Source organism: Coenobita brevimanus, chromosome 46, assembly GCF_032717465.1.
Source record: "Coenobita brevimanus isolate Jiangsu-jjx chromosome 46, ASM3271746v2, whole genome shotgun sequence".
NCBI lineage: Eukaryota > Metazoa > Arthropoda > Malacostraca > Decapoda > Coenobitidae > Coenobita > Coenobita brevimanus.
In genome coordinates, this window is record NC_136999.1 from 10868695 (window position 1) to 10895424 (window position 26730).

General features: G+C 40.7%; 1 protein-coding gene across 1 annotated transcript in view; it reads left to right on the plus strand.

Annotated features, from left to right (window-relative positions):
• The window catches only part of LOC145398628 (2-oxoadipate dehydrogenase complex component E1), a 148455-nt gene extending 132038 nt beyond the window's left edge, over nucleotides 1–16417 (plus strand). The window contains exons 18-19 of the mRNA XM_080271438.1: nucleotides 9553–9638; nucleotides 16187–16417. Of these exons, the coding sequence (XP_080127564.1) occupies nucleotides 9553–9638; nucleotides 16187–16288 (188 nt within the window). The 3' untranslated portion in view covers nucleotides 16289–16417. The remainder of the gene's footprint in view (nucleotides 1–9552; nucleotides 9639–16186) is intronic.
• The last annotated feature ends 10313 nt before the right edge of the window (nucleotides 16418–26730 follow it).

Genomic DNA, 26730 nt, shown 5'->3' on the forward strand with positions numbered 1-26730 from the left:
AGTTTTTCTAATAAGGAAAGAATGTTCTGTTCAAACTATAAGAAGAAGAAGAAAAGTTTTGTTGAATGAGAGGAAATAAGTTCTGTTCTAATTACTGGTAGCATTAGTAAAGTTCAGAAGTTGAAATTACAATTTTTTGAATATGGAAACAAGTTCTGTTTTGAAAATAATTGTACACAGAAGCAAGAAATAAGTTTTTCTAATAAGGAAAGAATGTTCTGTTCAAGCTATAAGTGAAAACACCAGATAGAAAAAAGTTGTTTGTTTACTTTCTGCGGCATCCTCATGGATTACCCATACTGCATTCATCAGCTTCATCAGCTGTAATTTCAGTAATGGGTAGGTAAAATATATTTATTTTATTATTTTTATTGATATTTCATCATTATCCATCATCCCAAACACATAAATCATAAAAATATGACATGTCAAATTTCCCGAAACTTTTGCCTCCCGGGGCATGTCTGCGGATTCTGAATTGCCTCACAGAGGGGTTAACAACCCTAATGACAATAGAATATTCTGGTCAACTCTTAATTCTTTCAATAATAACTTTAACAAGTCATCTTCCATTCCCCCACTAAAATCTTCAGATGGCAATATTACAAATGACCCTCGTGGGAAAGCAGATATCTTTGCTAGTACCTTTGCAAGAAACTCTACCATAGATGATACCAGCCAGAATGTCTCAGTACTGGAACTTGATTCTCCCGAAATTGCCCCACTTAAAATACAGACAAGATTCGTAAAATCCATCCTAGACAATTTACCTACCAACAAAGCTCCAGGCCCAGATGGAATTCCGCCAATTGTTTTGAAAAAGTGTTCCCCTGAACTTGCCTCTGTCTTAGCTAAATTATTCAGACTATGCATATGTACAGCTCCGGACAGATGAAACGGCTACACCCCATCCACCAGCGACTTGGTTTGGGCCTCAGTGGTTCTGGTAACAGTTGCAGGTGGAGGGAGGGGGGATGTGGGAGGGTGAGGAGGGGAGAAATGTGGGCGGAGTTATATAGGGGGTAGTGTGGGAGGGTGAAGAAGCAGCACAGTCTGGCTGGTGGGAGGGGGAGACGAATGGTTGGGTAGCGGAGACGAGAGTCTGCTGGAGGGTAAGACAGGTGAGTGTGATTAGATGAAAAGAAATTACAAAAAATGAATTATTATAATATCTGCTGCATATATTGCATTTTATCTACTAAATAAAAACACTGTCTATTATTCACCACCGTATTTGGGTATCCTACTCATTATTATTATCCTTTGGATATTAGGCAATAAATAAAGATATTGGACGGTCTTTCGGACCCGAACCATTTTTTTCATAACTTTTTTCTTTAGCTATTTCCGTATTCCTATTATCCCTCGTGCTTGAAGTCCCCCTTGTTATCACTTTCTCCTACGCCCTACATTTTTTTTAGGCATAAGGCAGTTTAACTTTCTCTTTAAATAACCATATTTGTCAACAAATATTCCTTTCATTAATCTATGTAATTACCTGTTTTCTTTCAATATGCATTTGTCTAATAATGGGTGTTACACCTTAATTGGCGCTGCTATTTGACGTTTTGAATAAATTTGGTCTAAATTTACGCATATATTGCAGTCTCTCTCAAGTAGGCTGGCAACCTCACACATCCTCCCCCCTGCTTTCTCCTTCTCTCGCTACCCGTTCCCTCCTTTCCTTTTGTAGTACTGTTTATCTATTCTTTCTCATATTTTTAACCTCATTCCTTCTTACAAACTTTTAGTGCCATAGGAATTTCTCCCTTATCACCTACAGTCCTACTAAATGAAAGTGGAAAAAACTGCCATCGGGAAAGTATAACTGGAAATTTATGGCGAAGGTTACGATATTAGTTATTTAGAATGAAAGTGTTGGCAGATACGCATTCTTGACGTGATTATCACAGCCACAGCATTTCGGCTTCATAAAACAGAAGGACTATAGGTTTCATGCATTACCTCCTTACGTCCAGCATTACTGTGCAGAACGCCATGTATAACACATTAAGGAGGTAGTCATCGTGATTCTCATGAATCTCTCCATAGGCTATTGAAAACAGTGCTTTATGCTCAACTTCAGATTATGTTCTCATCATGGCAATGATAGGCAAAGATAATAAAAACAATATATACAACCAAATTATCATTTATTATACAACAAAGCTCAAACTGCCTCCGTGCTGCAGTCTCAAGGGTGTAACCAGCTCACACAATCACATGTAACCTGAAGAAATTAAATACATGATCCTATATATATATATATATATATATATATATTAATAACCATGAACAACACTGTTTGATCTAAAATTTATTGTGTTGGGTAAAGCAGAGGACACTAACTAGCATGGCAACCTACCACACGGAAACCACCATGTTGCACTACACGCCACAGAAACCGATGCACAGACCATGATATCAGCGAAAAGACTATGAGTAACCTGAAGAAATTAAATACATGATCCTATATATATATATATATATATATATATATATATATATATATATATATTAATAACCATGAACAACACTGTTTGATCTAAAATTTATTGTGTTGGGTAAAGCAGAGGACACTAACTAGCATGGCAACCTACCACACGGAAACCACCATGTTGCACTACACGCCACAGAAACCGATGCACAGACCATGATATCAGCGAAAAGACTATGAGAAGAGTATTGCACGAAGCAGGGTTGCATCACAGGACCCTAGCAAACGTTATGTTGACAAGCCAGAGGATTTTTGGAAGTGTGTCACTGAAGGCGCAACTGCTGGAGAAGGAATAATACTCGGTGAGTATTATTTCTGAGGTTTTCGCTTGTATAAACTAAACTATTCAGTCATACATGACCATAAAAATATATTAATAATTACTGCAGGGGGACAACCAGTTTCGTTACAACGTCAGTCCATGCAGAGGAAATTACTTTGGGCATATAGGGTTATTCGATGTTAAATTTCATAAGTGTAGAGCCTGTATGATTTTATATATATATATATATATATATATATATATATATATGAGAAGGTATTTAATTTTTTTCAGGTAGCACGGAGGCAGTTTGAGCTTTGTTGTATAATAAATGATAATTTGGTTGTATATATTGTTATTATTATCTTTGCCTATCATTGCCATGATGAGAATATAATTCTGAAGTTGAGCATAAAGCACTGTTTTCAATAGCCTATGGAGAGATTCATGAGAATCACGATGACTACCTCCTTAATGTGTTATACATGGCGTTCTGCACAGTAATGCTGGACGTAAGGAGGTAATGCATGAAACCTATAGTCCTTCTGTCTTATGAAGGCGAAATGCTGTGGCTGTGATAATCACGTCAAGAATGCGTATCTGCCAACACTTTCATTCTAAATAACTAATATCGTAACCTTCGCCATAAATTTCCAGTTATTCTTTTCTCGATGGCAGTTTTTTCCACTTTCATGTAGTAGGACTGTAGGTGATAAGGGAGAAATTCCTATGGCACTAAAAGTTTGTAAGAAGGAATGAGGTTAAAAATATGAGAAAGAATAGATAAACAGTACTACAAAATGGGAGAAATGGAATTCCCCCGAGCTAAGCCCTGTATTGGACTATATAGCCCCGCTAGGGTTACAGGAGGGAGCTACTTCTCCCGGCACGGCAGTACTACTAAAGGAAAGGAGGGAACGGGTAGCGAGAGAAGGAGAAAGCAGGGGGGAGGATGTGTGAGGTTGCCAGCCTACTTGAGAGAGACTGCAATATATGCGTAAATTTAGACCAAATTTATTCAAAACGTCAAATAGCGGCGCCAATTAAGGTGTAACACCCATTATTAGACAAATGCATATTGAAAGAAAACAGGTAATTAAATAGATTAATGCAAGGAATATTTGTTGACAAATATGGTTATTTAAAGAGAAAGTTAAACTGCCTTATGCCTAAAAAAAAATGTAGGGCGTAGGAGAAAGTGATAAAAAGGGGGACTTCAAGCACGAGGGATAATAGGAATACGGAAATAGCTGAAGAAAAAAGTTATGAAAAAATTGATTCGGGTCCGAAAGACCGTCCAATATCTTTATTTATTGCCTAATATCCAAAGGATAATAATAATGAGTAGGATACCCATATATGGTGGTGAATAATAGACAGTGTTTTTATTTAGTAGATAAAATGCAATATATGCAGCAGATATTATAATAATTCATTTTTTGTAATTTCTTTTCATCTAATCCAGGGGTTCCCAACCTTTATTTACCCATTACCCCATTTTCCACACCTCCCTTCACTCATTACCCCTCATTGCTTATGTTTCCACAATTGCATTTTAGCTGCTTAACATTTTGATGCCTAGATTTTAGTTTGAATGTAGGACTTAATTAAAGGTTAGGCTAAAACCAAGAGAGTTATTGCAAGGAGTAATTTATTTTTATTATTAACACTGATACCAAATAAACATGACTTTAAACATTCATCTCTGAATTTTAGTATAGGTCTGAAAGTCTATCATAACTGGTATGATTTTTAGATTTTTTTTTTTTTTTTTTTACCTCCCCCATTACCCTTCACAAAAGACCAAATTACCCCACTTGGGGTAATTTACCCCAGGTTGGGAACCCCTGATCTAATCACACTCACCTGTCTTACCCTCTAGCAGACTCTCGTCTCCGCTACCCAACCATTCGTATCCCCCTCCCACCAGCCAGACTGTGCTGCTTCTCCACCCTCCCACACTACCCCCTATATAACTCCGCCCACATTTCTCCCCTCCTCACCCTCCCACATCCCCCCTCCCTCCACCTGCAACTGTTACCAGAACCACTGAGGCCCAAACCAAGTCGCTGGTGGATGGGGTGTAGCCGTTTCATCTGTCCGGAGCTGTACTTCTTTATTCCCAAATTCATGGAAAGAAGCCAATATCCACCCAGTTCCGAAGAAAGGAAATTTGTCTGACCCCTCCAATTACAGACCTATAGGTGTCACATCTTCTCTTGGTAAGGTATTTGAAACTTTAATTAATAAGCATATTGTTAAACATCTTGAATCCAACAACTTAATTATTGATAGACAATACGGTTTTCGCCACAAAAGATCCACCGTTGACATGCTCAATCTCTTAACTCATACCATCCATCAATCAATTGATCTTTTTGGAGAAACTCATGCAGTAGCTCTTGATATCTCTAAAGCTTTTGACAGAGTATGGCACCGTTCCCTGCTGTCCAAACTCCCTTGCTATGGACTAACGTCTTTTGTTCCTTTGATTTCTTCTTATCTTAGTTGCAGGAAAATAAGAGTAAAAGTAGATGATGTATATTCAGATTTCCACTCATTTAACGCCGGCGTGCCGCAGGGATCAGTTCTGGCGCCAACCCTATTTCTGGTTCATATTAATGATCTCTTATCTGTCACTCACAATCCCATTCACTCATATGCAGATGACTCAACACTACATAGTTCATTCACACTCAGACATCCATTTACAAAGTCTAATATCTCTACCTCTCAACTCAGTACAGCCATCTCCATAAATCAAGATCCATCTACAATCAGTGAATGGGGACAAAACAACCTTGTCTCTTTTAATGCTAGTAAAACTAAATATATACAGTTTACTAATAGACAGATATTACCAGATTCGTACATTACCTTCAGTGCTACTAATATTCCCATCTCCAAAAATATTGAAATTCTTGGTGTCTCACTTAACAGTGCCCTCAGCTGGACCTCTCATGTCGGATCGCTTGCTGAGGCCGCCTCGGGGAAACTTGGATTGTTGTACAGAGTCCGTAACTTCTTCGCCGATGAGCAGTTAGCTATAATTTATAAGAGTCATGTGCGCTCTCAGCTTGAATATTGCTCACCCTTGTGGAATGGTTGTGGAGAGGTTGCATTAAGACAACTAGACAAAATTAAGAATAAAGCTGTTAGAATCATTAACAACCCTGCCATTACATATAAACTACCTCCCCTGCAAGTAAGAAGGAATGTTGCCTCCCTTGCATTATTTTACAGATATTTTTTTGGCAAATGCTGAGACGAAGTTGCGTCCATGGTGCCACCTCTCCATGCCTTCTCTCGTGCTACGCGGGCATCTGGTAGCGCTCATGACTGGAATGTCACTCACCCATATTGCAGAACTTCTGCCTATCAGAATTCTTTCATTCCCCAAACTGCATCTCTCTGGAACTCGCTTCCCCAGTGTTGTTTTCCTCCAAATTTCAACCTACAACTGTTCAAGTCTAACTGTTACAGATATTTTATGAACAGAGGACACCAGTAATCTGGTGTATGGATCTTTTTTTTTTCCTCATTTGTTTTTTCTTCCTCCGTTATGTTATTTATATATAAAAAAAAAAAAAAAAGAAAAAAGAAAAAAAAAAAGAAGAAAAAAAAAAAAGCACTCTAATATCCGGACGCCCAATATCCGAACATCCCCACTAACCGGACATAATCGTCCCGGGATCCAATATTCCCAAAATGGTCCGAACCCCCCACCCCCACCCCCACCCACCCCCACCCCAAAAAAAAGAAGAAGAATTTTTCCCCTCCCGTAATTTGAACTTGCCGCGTGTGGCGTGGGAGAGCATTGTTGTGGCGCGTCATTCCTCCGACGTCCGATAGAGCGCCGCTGCATCCTCCCCACTTTCCGCCTGTCTCTCACCACGAGTGCACGCTCGCCATTATGGCTGCCCACGTGATCGTTTTTGTGGTGGTGCCTTACCTGCTACAGGCACTCCTGCTGCTCTCAGGCCTCCTCTTAGTGTGTGTGATGATGGCCACACCACCTGAGAAAAGGAAGAGAGTGGTGTTGACTCTGGAGAAGAAATGGGAGATATTGGAGAAAGTAGATGTGGGGTGGTCTTCTTCTCGCATTCTCCGCGAGTTTAACCTGGCCCGGTCTACTTTGTTTGTTATTAAGAGATCCTGAGACAAACTCATGCAGTACACGGCTGACTTCTCGTCGAGAAGCAAACGCAATGTGGAGAGGAAGGTGATGTTTACCCCCAAGTTTGCAGAAATCGACCGATCCATGTTGATTTGGTATCAACAACAACGTGCTGCTGGTGTGATGGTACGTGGAACGGAGCTAAAGGCTGCTGCTGAGAAGTTCGCCAGGCTTCACGACGCCCTAAACTTCAAGGCATCCGGGGGTTGGCTCTTTGCGTTCAAGTTACGGCATGGCCTTACCAACCGTAAAGCTCATGGCAAAGCTTTGGACGCTAACGAGGAAGGAGTTGATGAGTTTCGGCACAAAGTGAAGGGCTTGATCGACAGGGAGGGCCTCACTTTTGGTCAAGTCTACAACGCAGACGAAACTGGCCTATTCTATCGCCCGCTGCCAGCGAACACTCTAGCCGAGGAGACAGAGAAGCGTGTACCTGGCCACAAGCTCTCCAAGGAATGGATATCTGCTTTGTGTTGTGCCAGTCCTAACGGCATGCACTGGCTTAAGCCTGTTGTTGTTGGCCACGCAAAGCAGCCTCGGTGTCTTCGTGGGGTGATGGATGTCCTTCGTGTCGTCTGGTACCATTCTTTGAAGGAATGGTTTACAGGTGTGATCTTCAAAGACTGGTTCCACCGCCACTTCGTCAAGGAGGTCATCAATTACCAGACGAAGACACTGGGAATCCCACGTGACCAGGTTAAGGCCCTCCATATCCTTGACAATGCACCTGCCCACCCGTGCGACAAGGACTTGGTTGCTGAGAATGGCCAGATTAGGTGCATGTTTCTGCCGCCTAATACGACTGCTCTCATCCAACCAATGGACCAAGGAGTGATCGTGGCAACAAAGCGCCTATACCGTCGGAAGTTCCTGGACGAGGTGATGGTTGTTCTCGAGGACGAGGACGAGCACAGGGAGGGACGGGACACACGAGGCAAGCGGACTTTGGAAAACCTTCGCCGCTACAACATCAAGTCTGCGCTGTACAACTGGGCTAGTGCATGAAAAGAAGTCCCTGTGAAGACTCTGGAAAATGGATGGTCTCGTCTGCTTCTCGGAACGGATGTGGAGTACGATTTTCTAGTGTTTGACGTGGATGACTTCCATGCACGGCTACGTACGCACGGCGACGATGATGATGTGGACGATGTTCGTGAGTGGTTGGATGATGACAAGGGCGATCCTGGGTATCAGACATTGTCTGATATCGAGATCGCGTCTTCAGTTGCAGGTGTCAGTACTGAACTTGAAGATTCCGACGAGGAAGGCGACGATGATGCGGACTCCTCTCAGCAGGACACTACTCCAGCCATCCCCAAGCTGAACGCACTCCGGGAACATCTAGAGTTCGTCCTAGACTACCTGGAACACCCGGACTGCGACAGGGAGATGGGGCCCTTGGGACTCGTGGAGGAAGTGCGTGCTTTCAGGCAGCGCATCATCAATCGTCAGAATTGTCGGTCATTGCGTCAATCAACCATTGACAGTTTTTTCAGGCCCGTGACCCCTGCTGTGCCCAGTCCTGGCTCCACTCTGTTGCCTCCCCAAGACAGGCCCTCATGCTCCGAGCCACAGCCCAGCACATCAGGCACTGTGGAGTCACCGCTCGACGTGAGTTTGCGGCTGTCTTCGGAGTCGTCTGCAGTGGGTACGCCATCACCACGACCCAGCGACGCACCCCTAGGTCACCTGCCAATGATACTCTCGGACTCTGACAGTGAATAAACAGCAAGAACTTCTCCACTAGACCACACAGGAATTTAGAGTGTTGTGCAGTGAAAAAAACAGTGTGTTGTGTTAAGGATTTACAGTTGTGAGAGAAAAGACTCAGTTGGAACAAAATTTAACGTAAATAGACTTGTTTGTTTTGGCTTTGGAAAATTATTAGAAGAATGGGAAAAGTTAAAGTGCAACACATAGTAAGTTACAATGGAGCATTAGTTAGACAAGAGTGCGCACTGTGAAGAGAACGGACTTCTGTGTGTGATTGACTAAGTTCAGTGCAAGACTTCAGGAACAGTGTACTGCAAGTGCTTCAGTAAATCCTTCTTACTGTCAGAGTCCAAGAGGAGGCGGTTATTCATCGAGGTGGCCATGGACTTGCTGTAAGTAGGCAGAATGTTTCATACTGTACTGTTTTCCATACTATACTTACCTCATTTCACTCTTTGATGTCCTTTATTGGTGTGAATAGGGTGTTAGGAGCTATGCATGTGCAGTAGGAAGGTGTTTTTCTGAGTTAGGCTAGGTTAGGGTCCATAAGTACCAGTCCAGGAGCCAGTCACCAGAATGTTTAATATTGTATGAACCTACTTCTAAACCCTCATTTTATGTTTCTTTTGCATTTATTTCAGTCATTTATGTGCCTTATTGGTGTGATTTGGGTCTTAAATAGGTGCTATGCATGTCCAGAGGGAGTTGTATAGGTGTTTCTCTGAGTTAGGGTCCATAAGTAGAAGTCCATAAGCTGGGGCCCAATATCCGGACAGGACCACTATCCAGACCTGCCTATGGCTCAATTACGTCGGATATTGGAGTGATTACTGTATATATGTATATATATATCTTATATGGTGTATGTGTGATGTTCTTATATGTATATATGTAACTTTGCAGTGTTTGTTTGGTCGCAAGAGGAGCATCGTAACATGGGAGCCTGGTTCTTCGTCAATCCACGCTTTGAAAATCTTTGCTCTACTAAGGTGAGTTCTTTGTACCACAAGACAGGGATGGGAGACAATGGCAACAATCAAGGCTGAATTTTTTCATGAAGGCCTCGAGGGTAAGGCCTATAGTCTTAAACTGTGGGTAGGCATTCGCCTTGTCCTGTCTGTATCTTGTGGTAATCTTAACACATGAAAGGGAGAGCGTTCCCCAGTGAACAGGAGAGGATTACCACAGCGTAGTGCTGGAATCCACGGGGAGTCTCGTTGCACCCCCTCATCATAGTATAGCAGCTTTGTGCAAAAAAAACTATGTAGAATTTGAAGGACTATAGTGTGTGTGATGGAAAATTCAGTTTGATGACAACAACATAGTGTAAAGAAAAAAAAAAGCGTTTAATATTTTTATTGTCTTAAATGACTTCACTGCTTCTCCGGAGATGGTTAATTTATGATGAGATGAAAACAAAGATGAGATAATGTATCCACAACCAAATTATTTTTCCCTATATCTTCTAAGCTGTATATCAGATATGGTGTATGATAGTTTTGTAATTAGTTTGATTAGTTCATGAAATGATTCCTACAGTAAAGAATGGCCGAGTACTACCTAAACAGACGAATCGTGCATAGCCAGATAGTTTGAATTATGAAGTCTCATGTTTGCTTTTGGTAAACTTTTACAAGTCCGCACTATTTTGCTTTGACTTGGCAGTATATTTTTCTGGTGTATTTTGGTGTGATTTGAATGAATCTGACCTTTTTTGGTGTTCATGATTGTTTTTCAAGTTATCCCTACCCCCCCAAGTGTCTTGGGGGACTGGTGGGATTTGGGATTCTGGGTACAGGTTCTCCAAATCCTGTATGCATTAGTGTTGTACAAAGTATTCATGAATGCCAGTCTTTAATTATAAAAGAGGTCAGAATTGTTAACATTAAGAGATATTATTGTATATCAGTCTTAGAAACTGTCATGTGCTTTTTTATTTTATATATTTTTTTTAAATTTTAAAGTTAATCAGTGTTACCAACTGTTTGCCACACCTTCCGACACAAAGAGGTGTGCTCTCATGCTTTCAAGATTGCCACTTACATTGAAGGTGTGGCTTCCACTTCGAGCGGGGTGCAGAAAGGGTAACCCCTGCCCTCATTTTCAAGACTACGGACATAAGACCTTTCAAAGGAAGCCTGTTGCAGTGTAAGCACAGCAGTGTTTGATCATCTGTTGTCACTGCTGTATTAGATAGTGTTTTACTCTGTATATTCCTGCTGAGGGAAAGTAATATTAATAATCACACTAAATAACAAGGTAGTACTTTTACTCTGTATGTTTATTGTTCAGGTCAGTGTATAGGCCAATTATAATTTCTCATGAAACAAAATGATCCTCACATGAGGTTATTCATTATTTTTATTTATTTTTATATTTTATATATACTGTATATTTGTATCAAGGACTTACCAAGAATGACGTGGTTTTCTTAGTTCTGAGTTTTAATTGGTACATTCAAACTCATAATAGCTAGATAATACAATAGCTCAAAGTATAATTACCTAATGTAATTAAGTCACAAAGATATTTTGTATATATATATAAAATATCACTGTAGCACGTGCCACCTAATTTCTCTATTCATACTGTCCATCCACCCTGTTGGCTGAGTATTATAATTACAGTAAGACCTCACTATAACAAACTAATTGGGGCCCAAACCATTCCGAAAAGTGTGAAATTCCAATAAAAGAGACATCTGGACTTCCCCTTGCTAATCCGGACTTTTTCCGATGTATCAGACATTAGTCTGGATCGCATGAATGGTTTTTAAACCGTTTTGACAACCATTGTGGTAACGAACAGTGTTATAACTTCACTACATTAATCAAGTGGTATAATATATATAACAATACTGTACTGTACACTGATAAACATGTCTTTTATTTACCTTACTGTGGTGAACATAGATGAAGTGGTCAGGCAGTTTGGACTGCTTCTGGCTTTATCGGACTTTTTCCGATATGTAGGAATTTAGTCCGGTAGCTCCTCGCGTCCAATAAAAGTGAATTCTGGTCTATTGAAGTCCGTTATATCGAGGTTTTACTGTATTTATTTATTTATTTTTTAATGGCACCTAAAGTTTGTTGTTGTCTTCACAAGTAACTGTCACATATTCAGTTGGTAATTAAAATATATTACTGTATACAGTATATAATTTTTGCTACATTTTTGTTTATGTTATGCCTGTTTTTATTGTCCAATTTCTTTTGTTCTTCGTGGATGACACCCTTGTTTTTTTTTTCTTTCTTTCATTTTGAATGCGTACCAGGAAAATTCATCCCCTCATGTTTTTTTTATAGGTTAAGTAAATTTTTCTTAATTCTAAAATGAAAGAAAATATTTTTGGAAGCAATCCAGAAAGAAATCTAATAATAGTAACAGGCAAACAATGTGTAGCAAATGTTTACCAAGTTTCCATTTCATATCATGTACAGTACTGTATTTACTGCACTGTATCTGTATGGATGAAGGACTTGAGTACTCAGGTGATTAGTGTTGTATTCATTCTTGGTAACTGATACATCCTGAAGCCTGATTTAGGTGTCAGTACATTTGGTACAGTATACTGTAGTAATACCCCGATACAGTGGAACCTCGGACCTCGGATCTTGAACGTCTCACATGTCGAACAAGTTGGACCTCGACCAAAAAATTCAAGAAATTTTTGCTTCAGAGGTCGACCAATATCGGACCTCGACCAACCCGAACGTAGCCGAACGAAGGGAAGCTGGCTGACGGAGGACCCGAGCGACAAGCCGACTGACAGTCACTTGTCCACCTTTGTTGTTCGTCAACGTGGTTGTCCTGCTGTGCTTCACATTTTTCATGATTCAAGGCAGTATTAGCCCCTAATAATGGCTCCAAAGAAAGCAAGTTCATCCAGTACCGCTAGTGGCAGTGAAAAGAGGAAAGTAGCGCGGAAAATAATTGAAGAAGTGGAAAAATTATTGCTTATCTTCATCAGTGAGAAACAGTTAGCAGGAGGCAGTGTTAGTGAGGATATAATATGTGAAAAGGCAAGAGAAATATACAGTCACCTCGTAAAGGAAAGCCGTGGTACCAGTGCTGAAACTTAAATAGGTAAGCATCTGGGGTCTTGGAACGGATTAAAATCTATCTATCTATCTATCTATAGCCCGACGCCCTAATCCCGCAAAGGGTGGCCGCAGACAAAACGCCTCCAAGTCACTCTGTCACCCACCATTTGACTACCCTCCCCCCAACTCACCCCCCCCTCCCTCATATACCTCTCAACTCCATCCCTCCACCTCATCCTCGGTCTACCCCTCCCTCTCCCTCCCTCCACCTCACCCACATACACCCTCTTAGCCAGTCTTTCATTCTCCATCCTCTCCACATGTCCAAACCACCTCAGTGTATTTCTCCTAATCTTTTCAACCACATCCACATCTACCCCACAACGTTCCTTCACTTCTTCATTCGTCAACCTGTCCCTCCATGTCCTCCATGCTCCTCTCAAGTAACTCATTTCCACTGCTCTCACTCTTGACTTGTTCCCCTCTTGCAAGGTCCACGCCTCGCTTCCATACGTCAGGGTAGGGATCACAATACCATCATGCAGTGACTTCTTAACTTCCATACTCACCTCCCTATTTCTCATCACTGCTTTCAGTGTGCCAACAACCTTCCTTCCCTGCTGTACCCTTTCACGTACTTCATCCCCCAAAGTTCCATCCTTACTCATCACACTACCCAAGTACTTGAATGAACTCACATTCTCCATATCCTCACCATCCAACCTCACTGCACACTCTGTGACTTCATTCCTCTCAAACACCATAACTTTACTTTTGTTTATATTAACTTTCAGCTTCCTCCTCCTACACACTGTCCCAAATTCATTCACCAAACCTTGCAACTCCCATTCATCTTCACTCAACAATACTGTATCATCAGCAAACAGCAACACAAGAGCTTCCAAATCTCACCCTCATTCATTAGGGCCACCCCCACATCCACTGCCCTACCTTGTACCTCCTTTACGACCCCATCCATATATATATTAAACAGCCATGGAGACATTACACACCCCTGTTTCAGTCCCACATTGAGATCAAAGAACTCACTCAGCTCACCATTCACTCGCACCGTAGCCCTAGCTCCCTCGTATATACCCTTCACAGCACTCAACAATTTCCCCTCCACTCCATATATTCTTAATACCTTCCACATACCTTTCCTATCTATTCTGTCATAAGCTTTCTCCAAGTCCATGAAGGCAGCATACACTTTCCTTCCCTTCTCTAGATACTTCTCCACTAAACATCTTAGAACAAATATCTGATCTACACACCCTTTTCCCTTCCTAAATCCCCCTTGTTCTTCTCCAACTAGCTCCTCTGTCATATGCCTAACCCTATCAATGAGTATTCTACCATATATTTTACCAGTCACACTAAGAAGGCAAATACCCCTATGGTTACCACATACTTCTCTCTCCCCTTTTCCTTTGTACAGAGGAACAATTATACCTGATTTCCAGTCCTCTGGAACCCTTCCCTCTTCCCAAGCCAATCTACACAACTTCCATATCCACTCCACAACAATCTCACCCCCATACCTAAGCATTTCACCACACACTCCATCAATTCCTGGGGCCTTTCCCAACTTAATCTTCTTCGTCGCTTCCACTGCTTCTGCCCTACTGATCTCTTCCTCCCTCCTCTCATCTCTTCTTCTCCCAGCCATTCCCCAACCACTTATACTCACACTGCTCTCACTCTCTACATTCAACAAATTCTCAAAGTGCTCCTTCCATCTCCTCAATTTCTCTCTTTTCTCCACCAACAATCTATTATTCCTATCTTTCACTCCCCTACTATTTCCCCTTTCACACTGCCTTACTTTCTTTACCTCCTTCCAAAACAATTTCTTACTCTCCCTCCATTTCACACTCAGATTCCTCCCAAACTCTTCATCCACTTTCTTCTTACTCTCCTTCACCAGTCTCTTAACCTCCCTTCTCCTGCTCACATATACCTCTCTCTTCTCTCTCTCATCTTCTCCCCTACCTCTACTCGTCAACCATTCACCATATGCCTTCTTCTTTTGTTCCACAGCTCGTTTCACCTCATCATTCCACCATGCTGTCCCTTGCACACCCTTGCATCTCCTCCTCACTCCACAAACCACCTCACACGCTGCGCTTATCTCTTCCGTGAATATCTTACATACGTCTTCCACCCCTTCCATCTGCTCTAGCTCATACCTTCCCAATCTTTCTTCCACTATGCTCTTATACTCTGTCCTCTTCTCACTGTCTTGCAGTTTCTCCACTCTTCTCACAGGAGCTGCTTCCTCCTGTCTTCCCCTTCGCCTCCTCAACCACTTTCTTTGCAGCTTTACCTTGGCCATCACTAAGTGATGGTCCGAGACTCCATTCCCCCACCCTCTCCACACCCTTGGAAAAATTAGTTCAGTCCTCGACCAATTCGGTCTTGGAACAGCCTTCCAGAACGGATTGTGTTCGAGGACTGAGGTTCTACTGTATATGATACCCCAGATGCGATACCCCGGCTTAACGATGGGGGTCGAAATACCACCTCACCCCACCAAACGATGGCCAAACTCTGATTTAACGATGGATTTTGAATTTTTTAAAACCAATTTTGAATATATTTTAGACTAAAAGTGTGTTTTTAGGTTGATGTATAAACAGTTTTTAGACTTACCATAGATTAATGTGTTTTAGCCATAGATGGGGTGAACATTGTCATCTTGGGGTACAGTTTCACTAAGTTTGATTTTTTCCAGACTTACATTTGATTTCAGATTTTATTTGTTGGTTTTAATGAGTTATTTACAGGTATTAGGCTTAGGTTAGCTTCTTTTTTACAACTGTTAGGCCATTTAGATTAGCTTTAGACTTGTTTTTGGGCTCATTTGGGAGGATTTTGGATTTGGTTGGGGGAAAACCCAAGGTTGAAAAACGCATCCCATTACTTTGCATGTTAAAACTACCCCGATATACAATACCCCACCTAACGATGGGTTTTTACTTAACCAATTGCACTGTTAAACTTGGGTATACCTGTACTTCTTCGTTGACTTTTGATAGAAGAATAATGGATGATGTTTTGTAGTCTTATAAATTTTAGAAAATGATCAGTGTGCATCCTTTCTGATAGTTCAGGATATGCATCCTTTTCAGATAGTTCAGGAATTGTGGTATGGAAGTAGAGAGTGAATCAGTGCATTGGTGAGACAGAAGGAAGAGAAAGAGGGATGCTTGAGAGAGCGCAAGAGGTATGTGAGGATAAAGTCGCCTGGAGGCAGTTCTTTCGTAAGCTGGGAGAGAGCAGGGCTTTGAATATGGCGATGATAGGAATCATGAAGGAAATTATTGCTAGTATGTTTATATGTAAAGATTATTGAATTTGGGTGACTTTCAACTTCGTTTAAAATTGAGAAAAAGTGAGTTCGGAGGCATTTGCAGTATTATTAGGCAGTTAGGAAAATTGTACTGAAGATGTAGTTTAGTGAGAATAATCTGGTTTTTGTCCTGGAACAGTTGCAGTACGCTGGACGTGATGTGCTGGGGACAGCAGCAGTGGGTGTAGGACAACGACACAAGCAAGAAATCCAGGAACTTCTTGACCAGAGTTTTTCTTAATGATGATAAGATTTTAGACATTATTATTCTTGTGTACATCTGTTCCTCATTATTTGTCAGGAATCTCCTTTGACATATCACAACTGTATCAGTGCACTTCTGTCTGTGTATCTATAGCCAGGGGCTATAATCCCATAAGGGGTGGCCGTTTGTCTTTGAGTTAGTGGTTTTACAGGGAGAGGAACTAACCCTCTGCCAACCCACTTGTTGACATGTAGGGAACATGTGGGTTGGTTATACGGTTACCACCCCATGAAGTAAATGGTTTCCCGGCTTACAGGAAACCTTTGGGTTGTCACTCAGGGTAAAGCCACCTGAAAAGGAAAGAAGAGTAATAATAAGTGACAGGAAAGATGGGAGAAGTAGGAAGAGAGGAGAGCAGACACAGAAAAAGATTGATAAAGGTGAAGGAAGAAGTAAGCAGCACTATATCAAGTGAGTAGATGATGGTTGCCACCACCAACCACAAATCAGTGAACTTTTTACCATTAATTAGGAAAATGGGAAATCAGTTTAATAGGTTTTGATGAGATTTTAAGGGGCAGTATTTATTGAATTTGCTGAGGAATGAATGACAAGAACAGCATGAAAAAAAAAAATATATATAATGAGGATCTGCAGGAATTTGATGAAAGAATTCTGTTTTCCAGTCATAGTACTGTATTTAATTTCTTCAGTTTTTATTTTATTTTTATTTTTTTCCTGCAGTGCTACCAGATGCTTTTATTCAGCATACAAGAGCACTTGGGTAGTGAAGGAGTGATTGAACACTATATGTAACCCCTCCAGTTTGAAAAGTCAGTTCTAAGCCAATTGAAATTGTAAGGAGATAGCAAGCATTAACCCCTTGAATCTAGTGGTGTATTTTACTTTTTATTCTTGCTACTTTTTATTCTTTGAGAGAGGTGTAGTTAGTGAATGTACAGCGAGGTTAGATGGTGAGGAATTGGAAAATGTGAGTACGTTTAAGTATTTGGGTAGTGTGATGAGTAAGGATGGAGGTTTGGAGGGTGAAGTGCTTGAAAGGGTACAGCAGGGAAGAAAGGTTGCTGGTTCCTTGAAAGCAGTGATAAGAAACAGGGAAGTGAGCATGGAAGTGAAAAAGTTACTACATGACAGTATTGTGATACCAACTCTAACGTACGGAAGTGAAGCTTGGACATTGTTGGAAGGACACAAGTGAAGAGTGAGAGCAGTGGAAATGAGTTATTTAAGAGGAGCCTGTGGAGTCACGTGGAGAGACAGGCTGACGAATGAGGATATAAAGGAGCGTTGTGGTGTGGATGTGGATGTGATAGGAAGCATTATGAGGAACACACTGAGGTGGTTTGGCCATGTGGAGAGGATGGAGGGTGAAAGACTGACGAAGAGAGTGTATGTGAGTGAGGTGGAGGGGGGAGGAGGAAGGGGGAGGCCGAGGATGAGATGGAGGGATGGGGTGGAGAGGTATATGAGAGAGGGAGGTGAGAGTTGGGAGCAGGGCAGTGAAATGGCGGGGGACAGGGCGACTTGGAGGCGATTTGTTTGTGGCCACCCCAAACGGGATTGAGGCGTCTGGCAATAGATAGATAGATAGATTCTTGCTATATGTGATGATTTTATTCAACATAGGAAAGACTTCTCACACTTGAGAGTTCATGAAAGGTTATATGTAACCCCATTGAGATCAGAAGTATCTCCTAAGCTGAATCAGACTGTCTGGTAGTACGAAAAGTGTGGTAAATAATACTCGCTTGTCACCAGGCTGAAGTAGTTAAATAGAAATGACGTCCCCTGGCTGAAAGGGTATTGGAAGCTTGGCATAGCTTAGTGCAGCTGATAATATAGTTGTGCATGGATGAACTTTTTGGCTGTGGTCAGTTCCTATAGATTTGTGTATAGAGACCATTGGCTATATTATATCCATTTTACTCTAAGTTGGCGTAAAACTGTCATCTCCTCATCTTGAATACTGATTTATGGCAAATGATTAACACTAGAATATGATGCTGGTCATAAAGAAGCACTATGGAAAGGTCATAAAGCTACAGTATTGTCTTCTGCCAGTGAGCTAGACGAAAAAGGCCACAGAAGTTGGCTGAGTTAAGTTAAAATAGCAATAGCATATGTAGGTTTTCTCACTTGAAGGCAGTAGGTGCCACCACTAGGCATTATGAAGATGATATTTTTCATGGCTCCATGTCCATCCTGGCATAAAGTAAAAAAAATCTGATGTAGGCTGAAACAAAAAAAAAAAAAAAGTCAGCCAGAATGTTAATGATAATGGTCTTTATACTTTTGGTTTGTTAAGTTATTCTTGACCTTATGAAAAAAACCCATGTCACACGCTGAAATGTAAGGCAAAGTACAATTAGTATTTTGCAGCCGAGGGAGTAACCTGCTTCACCCCATCAATTTGAAAGGATATTGAGGTTGGGATGAAGAGTACATTAGCCTTTTCACTTAGATGGTTTTTTATTATATTTAAGTTTATTCTTGCAATTTTAGGTTGCTTTTATTCAACTTTGAGGACGTAAAGAAGCCTGGGGTATAGCTTTATGCAGTTGAATGGGTTAAGAATAGCAGTCAGTCCCATAACACCCCATTTGAAGTACACTATGAAGACTTGAGGCTAGGCTGCCATAGTCCTGACAATTTAATCCTTTCAGTTCAGTTATGTCATATCACAACTTATTTTTGCTACCTCTAAACAGTCCTATTCAGTTTGAACCATTGGCTGTGTAAGGTTTCTCTGAGCTAATGAAGAGTCTAGTTTTAGGAGGAATATAATGCAGATTTGCTCATTCTTGGTCAAAAACTTAATTAAGATAGTTTTTTACTTTCTAGGGGCAGTAGGCTTCTCCAGGCTGAATATAGGTGTCTGGGATTAGGTACTGTAGAATATACAAAATTCATATATCACATTGAAAGAGCTAAGAAAGATTTCTTGTACTGAATTGCAAGTAAAGGTTGTATATTACGCCTCAGTTAACCTGTGCCGGGCTGGTTCTTTGTAAGATAGTGTACCTTGCCCGAGTAATTGTTTTATAATCTATGGAACTTGTACCTCGTATGAGGCCTGCAGCATGGCCCGTGCTGACCTTCAATGTGCCTTATGTGAGGTTTACAGAATGGCAAGGGTTCTATCTATCTATCTGTCTATAGATAGAACCCTAGAAAGTAAGAAACTATCTTAATTAAGTTTTTGACCAAGAATGAGCAAATCTGTATTATATTCCTCCTAAAACTAGACTCTTCATTAGCTCAGAGAAACCTTATACTGTACAGCCAAAGGTTCAAACTGAATAGGACTGTTTGGAGGTAGCAAAAATAAGTTGTGATATGACATAACTGAACCGAAGGGATTAAATTGTCAGGACTATGGCAGCCTAGCCTCAAGTCTTCATAGTGTACCTCAAATGGGGTGTTATGAGGCCTGCAGCATGGCCCGTGCAGACCTTCAATGTGCCTTATGTGGGGTTTACAGAATGGCAAGGGTTAATCAGAACAAATGCATTGGAGGTTGCAAGGATAAAGTTTATAATATCATCAGAGGGGGTTAAGGATGCTTCTGTGTATGGCTATTTTATAATTATCTAATGATGTATGCAGTTCTTTATAAATGATGTGATATGTATTGTACAGCCTTATTTTACCTGCTGTTATGTATCTCTGGTATTATGCCAGTTTTCTTATGTGCACATAAATATACTTGGTACAGAGGGAATGGATACAGTGTGGAAAAGAGCCTGAATTAAATGCTTTTGGAGGGATTGATGCTTGGGAATGTCATGGATATGTGGGTGGTGGGAAGACAGTGCAGAGGTCTGATCTTATTATGATTGGTATGAGAGGAGCGAAAGAGTGAAAGTGGAAAAACAGAAACAAAGAAGTGGTAGATGAATATTAGGTTAAAGTAGTGGATTTGGAAGCAATGTATTGGAAATAAATGGATCTGGACAGCTTTTGAGTGCATAGAGGGAACGTTTGGTCAGGAATCTCAAAGTTATGTGTATTGTTGTGAGATTAACAAAGAAGGAAGGGAAACTGGTGGGATGAAAAGGTTGAAAGAACAATGGAGGAAAAGAGGAAGAAGTGGATAGGATAGATGCAGGAAAGAGACTTAAATGAAAGACGAGAATTCACTGAGAGTAAGAAGCATGTGAGGAGAGTAGTAAAGAAGAAAAAGGAGGATGTAAATGAGGATTTTGAAGTAAAATGAATGTGTTCTGGAAAGAGGTGCAGAAATATTGTGGTGAAATTGGGAAGAAGTGTGAAAATGTGAGGGGTTAAAGTGGAAGAATAACAAACTGGTGGAAGGGAACTTCAATAAGGAGCAGGTTGAAAAAAATGTTTTGAAATCCTGATGAAAGGGATTGGTGAGGGCAGAGTAGCTGTAAGCATGATTGATTCTGGTGGTGTGTAGATAAGGAATGTAGTGCCAAAAAACATACCCTTGGCAAAAGTGAAGAATGCCATGAAGTGGCTGAAGAATGGGAAAGAAGTGGGGGTTGATAAGGTGTATACAGAAATTATTAGGTATGTGTAACGGAGAGAGTGGAAAGAATTTTTTGTTTTGGGTTTGTAAAACGACAACGGTCGTATCCCTGCGCAAGAGTAAGGGAGAGCAAATTAAGTACAAAAGTTATCCTGGCATAAGTCTTTTGAGTGTTCTAGGAAAGGTACATGGAAGAATTATCACAGGAAAAGTAAGGGATGTATTGGAGTGCTGGGTGAATGACAAATAGGATGTCTTAAGGAGTGTAGGGGATGTGTGGATTAAATATTAGCAATGAGACATACAGTGTAGAAGGATTGTAAGGTATTTGTGGCATTTGTGGATCAGGAAAATGCATACAACAAGGTAAACAGAGAAGAATTGTTCATATAGTGTAGGTTGTAAGCTGCTGAAAGCTGTTGAGTGCTGTTAAGAGCTTTTGGGATGGTAGAGAAGCTTTTGTAAGGGCAGGTGGGCATGTAAGTGAATGGTTCAAGATCATTGTTGGTGTGAGACAAGATTGTGTTATGTTCCATTGGTTGCTGAGGGTGGTGTTATGGGAAAAGTAAAAACACGAGTGATGAAGAGATGGTTGTTGTTGGTAACGAATAATGAAGGATGGAGTATCAAAAGTTAAATGATGAACCGGGTGACACACAGAGATCAACATTACATATCTCTGTGTTGGCTATAGGTAGCATACTTATGAAAAAGGCAGTATTATATGTAAATTCCTAGCCTTGTATCCAACCTATAATTGGTCTGAGAAAGCATAACAGAGGGGAACTATCGACAGTCCTCAGTGAAATAACCAGAAAACCATTCATAATTCGTCATCGAAACTGTTGTTACCTCACAAATATCCATTGCACTATATTAAATACCAGTAAATTCTCAATTATGCGACATAATTCAGCCAAACCCTACGCCAAATAACGTGAAACGCTGGATATTGCATAGTACCTTCCGCTCGGTATTCGGCGTCGAACTGGATATATTGCTTTACTATCCGTTTTGTCCCCTCTATCCTAAAAACTTTCCCATGGGTAAAAGATGAAAATAAGTATAAAATACAATAAAGTAATGATATAAAACAGTCATACAGTGCCGGTTGGCTGCCGCTTACAAGCTGGCTGATACACCTCGATACCGGATATCGCATAGAACCACCGGTTATGTCTCATTTCGGCACTGGATATTGCATAGTTTTGCTGGAAATTGCTTTAACAGAGCCGAGCCACCAGCACCAGATACTGTGTTGGGCTGAATGTTGTGATAATGGGTAACTGAGAGTTTACAGTATCTTGACAACTTGAAATCAATAGTTGTTGGTAATTAACACTGGTAGCTGAGCAAATGGAGAGGGTATGTAGGAGGGAGAAATGATCAGCTGGAAAGGGATGGGGCGACTCTGTGGCTCTGTTGGTTTGGTTCTGGCCTCACATTCGGAGGACGCCATTGTGAATTCGAACCCCCTACTGCCACTGAGTCTGTGAGGGTGGAGGCTTACAGTTACTGCCATCTTGGAATTAAATAGCTCAAACTTACACTATCCCACTGTCAGTTACCACTGCCTTCTGTTTTACCATCTGTTCCCAGTATCTTATGCTTTCCACCTAAACTCCTTAGGACTTTACCCCTTTGACTTTTTAGTTGGAGTTACATACATACATACACAGCACTAATGACTCCATATTTACCTGTTTAGCAAAGGTTTATATGAAAGATTATGTTAATACACTGGACTGTTTATTATATTTTCATTCCATGAGGAGCTTCTGAAAACATAATCTGTGCATTTTATGCTGTGGTCGAATATCACTATACGTTGCTATTAACCCTCTCAACGTGGGGACATTTTTATTTTTAATTCTTGCTGCTACCATTGTTATTCAGTGTGAGAGACCCCTTGTAAAGAGGGTTGCATCCAACCCCAGGCGGAAAATCGATCTATTGCCAGACGCCTTAATCCCGTAATGGGTGGCCACAAACGAATCGCCTCCATGTCGCCGTGTCCCTCGCCATTTCACTGCCCTGCTCCCAACTCACACCCCTTTCTCTCTTATGCCTCTCCACCCCATCCCTCCGTCTCATCCTTGATCTCCCCCTCTCCCCCCCCCCTCCACCTCACTCACATACCCTCTCCTCGTCAGTCTCTCGCTCTCCATCCTCCCCACATGGCCAAACCACCTCAGTGTGTTTCTCGTCGCTTCCTATCACATCCACATCCACACCACAACGCTCCTCCACTTTCTCATTTGTCAGTCTCTCTCCATGTGACTCCACATGGTCCTCAGATAACTCATTTCCACTGCTCTCACTCGACTTCCGTCCCTCACACACACTATTATCCTAATCTGAATAAAATCGTCACGAGACATCATTATAAAATGTAAATTACATCACTGAACTGCAAAGACAACTAGAGTGAAGATAACCTCTGCATCTGGCACAGAAGATCGCAAAGCTAAGAATAACAATGTTCCACCATGGCACGAAGTTTTCTTATAGGCTACCGTTTCCTTGCTGGTTTTATTGTGTATGCTACACATTTTTATTCTCCTGTGTTAGTTATGATTATTCATATTTACATAGATTGCATAAATAACGTACAAGAGATTATCAACGCTATATGCAAAAATACATTGTAAGGGCGAGGCCTTTACGCCAGTTTGTTTCCCGCCAAATTTTTTTCTTTCACATCTTGCGTAGGGAATTTCTTTGCATGCTGCATATTAATATTCTCCTGTACGTCACCAGTGTCACTTATTATTAGTATAGATTGCATATATAAAGCATTAAGGAGATTCCTAAAGCTCCAATAAAGCACTCATTTGACCCCTGGGCCCTGGCGAAAGTTGAGCAGTACCCTACGGTAGAGTGAGGTACGGCAGTGATCTGTAATTTTGTTTTTTGTTTGTTTCTCGCAGTTGTTAGCATTGATACTGGTGTTCATCGGTTTTAAAAGTAGTTAAGACGTGTGCAAAACTACGTGACAATAGTGTGTGTTTTTCCAGTGTTCGGGGATTTTGTGGGAGGGTGATGGATTACGCTATCAAGGTATACGGAAGAGAACGCCATGTCAGTCTCCCACCTTCCTGTCCTTGGCAACCGGTAAGTTTTGGTAAAATATAGTGAAATAGGTTATAATTGCTTAAGTTAAATGGTGAATATATTGATTTCAGCCATTAAGTTTTTATATCCAGATATGTATGACTGTTTTACGATGTTAGTGACCGGCAGGTGTATATGATTAGCTTCCATGAAGAATAATATAGATTTTAATTCCTATCGCTCAAAAGATTAAAATTGTAGTTTTTCTATTTTTTAGCCATGCTTTATCAGGAGCATAGAAGCCCACAGCTAGGCTATTCAGTCCAGGCATATAAGGCAAGAGTTAGGCTATCCGTCTTTTATCTTTCAGAAGTATAGGGGTCCAAGGCTAAGTTATCCAGTCCACACGATTCAGGTGTGACCAGTTGCGAATTCATGAGAGGCATGTGGGCAAAAATCCCAACCACCCTATATTGATGTTACATCCTTATGGGTCAAATTCAGTGTACCTAAACCTCACTAGACAACCCAACATTTTTGTGTTGGTTATATGGTTACCGGTATCATCTGTCTGGCATGTCACTCATAGTACTTAATTGCTGCCTACAGTAGAGGTAAAACTACATCTAGTGGATGGATGACGGTCATTACCAACTTCCAACTAAAACTAAATAAAATGCCGAATAAGATTCTTGTTCCATCCTGTACACTAACCTCTTTGATCATATGACAGTTTTCTCAGTGTCTGGTTATCATCATAATGATTTTATCCTGAAAATAAATATTAGTGAAAAGGTCAGTGAAGGTTATACATATCTCCTCCAGTTCATAAACTCCAAAAGATGAATAAAACTGTCTGGTGGTGTTAATACTCATAAGAATACAAAGTAAGACAATAAAACTTTCCGGTGGTGTTAATACTCATAAGAGAATGTAAAGTAAGACGGGAGTGAAGCACTTAACAATAAAGCCGTTTTAATATCTGAATAAAGCTGTCTGGCGTTGGCTGGAAATGAACTTGAGAGGGTGAATGGTGATAAGTGAGGCATGTGTGACGTGCGACAAGATTGTGTGATGCCCCCATGGTTGTTCAATACTTATATGGATAGGGTAATAAGCAAAAACACGAGAAAAGGAGAGAGGAATGGCGTTGGTAATGAATGGTGATGGGTGGAATATCTCAAATTTGTTGTATACTGGTGATGCAGTGCTACTTGCAAAAACCGGACAAGAACTTGGTAGACTAATGCAGAGTTTTGATGTCTGTGAGCGTCGTGCCTTGAGAGTAAATGTAGAAAAGAGTAAAAGAGAAAGTGACTCCCAATGTGATGTTACAGTGAATGGAAAGAGACTGGAATTGGTGACTGGTGAGAGTTCAAATATCCGGGTACCGTGATAGAAAAGAAAGCAAAATGTGCAAAAGAAGTGGAAAGTACAGTGACACAAGGAAAGAAAGTAGCTATGTATGTATATATATCAGTTAATATTTCAGGGTACAATAATTCTGAATTCATGTGCCAAATATATTTAGTAATAAGATTAAAAGTAACTACTTAAAATATAAACTAAGGATGTAAAAAAATATTTACCGTACCGGTATTGCCTATACGGTCTGTTCTTACACATCTCCATAAACTTGATTATGAAATAAATGGAGACTAATGAATATAGAAATTTGTACACATAAAAAATTGTGTAAGGAAATAAAATAAATAAGCTTTAAAAATAGTTAAACTTTGTGCTATCTTTTTGGAAATCATTTGCAAGACTTGCTATAAAATTCTGAGTAGGCTGTATTGCCAAACGTTTTCCATTTACCTAAACAAGCATTTTTGGTTGCACATAATCAGTTTCATCACTACATAAAATCAGCTTCATCACTGCAGAAATCAGATTTATCATTTTACATTTTATGATCACTACATACTTATTTTAAATCATGATGGAAGTCGGTGAGGCTAGGGAACAGAGAAGAGATCGAGCTGGCTGGATGAATTTTGTAAGAAGAGCATGATCAGGGATTTGACACCCCCTTTTTAACGTGACAGCGTTCGGATTGACTCTGTCGGATAAGGCTACAGAATGTAGTGAAAGCTTTTGGCGTATCAGACAGAGCCAGATCTAGGAGGCTTGAATGATGAGTGCATGGATGCGTGGCCCATTGAATTGGGCAAACTTGGGTTGTGTGGACGTTGCTACCTCTCACCCCGCCATAGGGTGGGAAAGAAGGTCCCAGAGTAAAACTCTGATGTTTACTGGCATAAAAATGATGAAATTATGTGTCCATGCCGGAGTTAACGACCTAAAATTGCCATCTCACTAGGCCTATCTTGAATGCTGAACCGTAAAAAGAAATTTACCACAGAACATAGTGCTGGCCATGAATAAGTGCTGTGGAAGGGATGTACAGTAGAGCCATAGTAATGTATTCTGCCGCTATGCAGCGGGAAATAAACTGCAAACGAAAATTCCCAGCAGCAACAGTTCTCAAGGCCGCGTCGTATCTGACCGTCGGTATGGTATGTTATTGTCCTTGGATAAAACTCCATCTGAGAATCATTACCGGCTACCAAATGATAATAAAAAAAAGTACACAACATTCACTCAAACAAAAGTAGCCCATCTTCAGTAAAAGTCTATGTGCAAGAAAAAAAAAAAAAAAATGCTTCCTTTGGTGAAACAGCTCTGAGACACTTCTGGTTGACTTAGATACTTAACATAATAGGTGGCTCCGCTGCCTGATAATACAAACATCCTTTAACCCCCTCCCTATCCCCCCAAAGGAGGGCAACTTCAGACTGCAGTCCAAAGGATCCTGGGGCCACAGCATCAACTTGTGGTTGAGAGGGAGAGACATCATACAATCTGCAGAGTGGTATTGTAGCCTTTATACAAGTAAATTATAGATTAA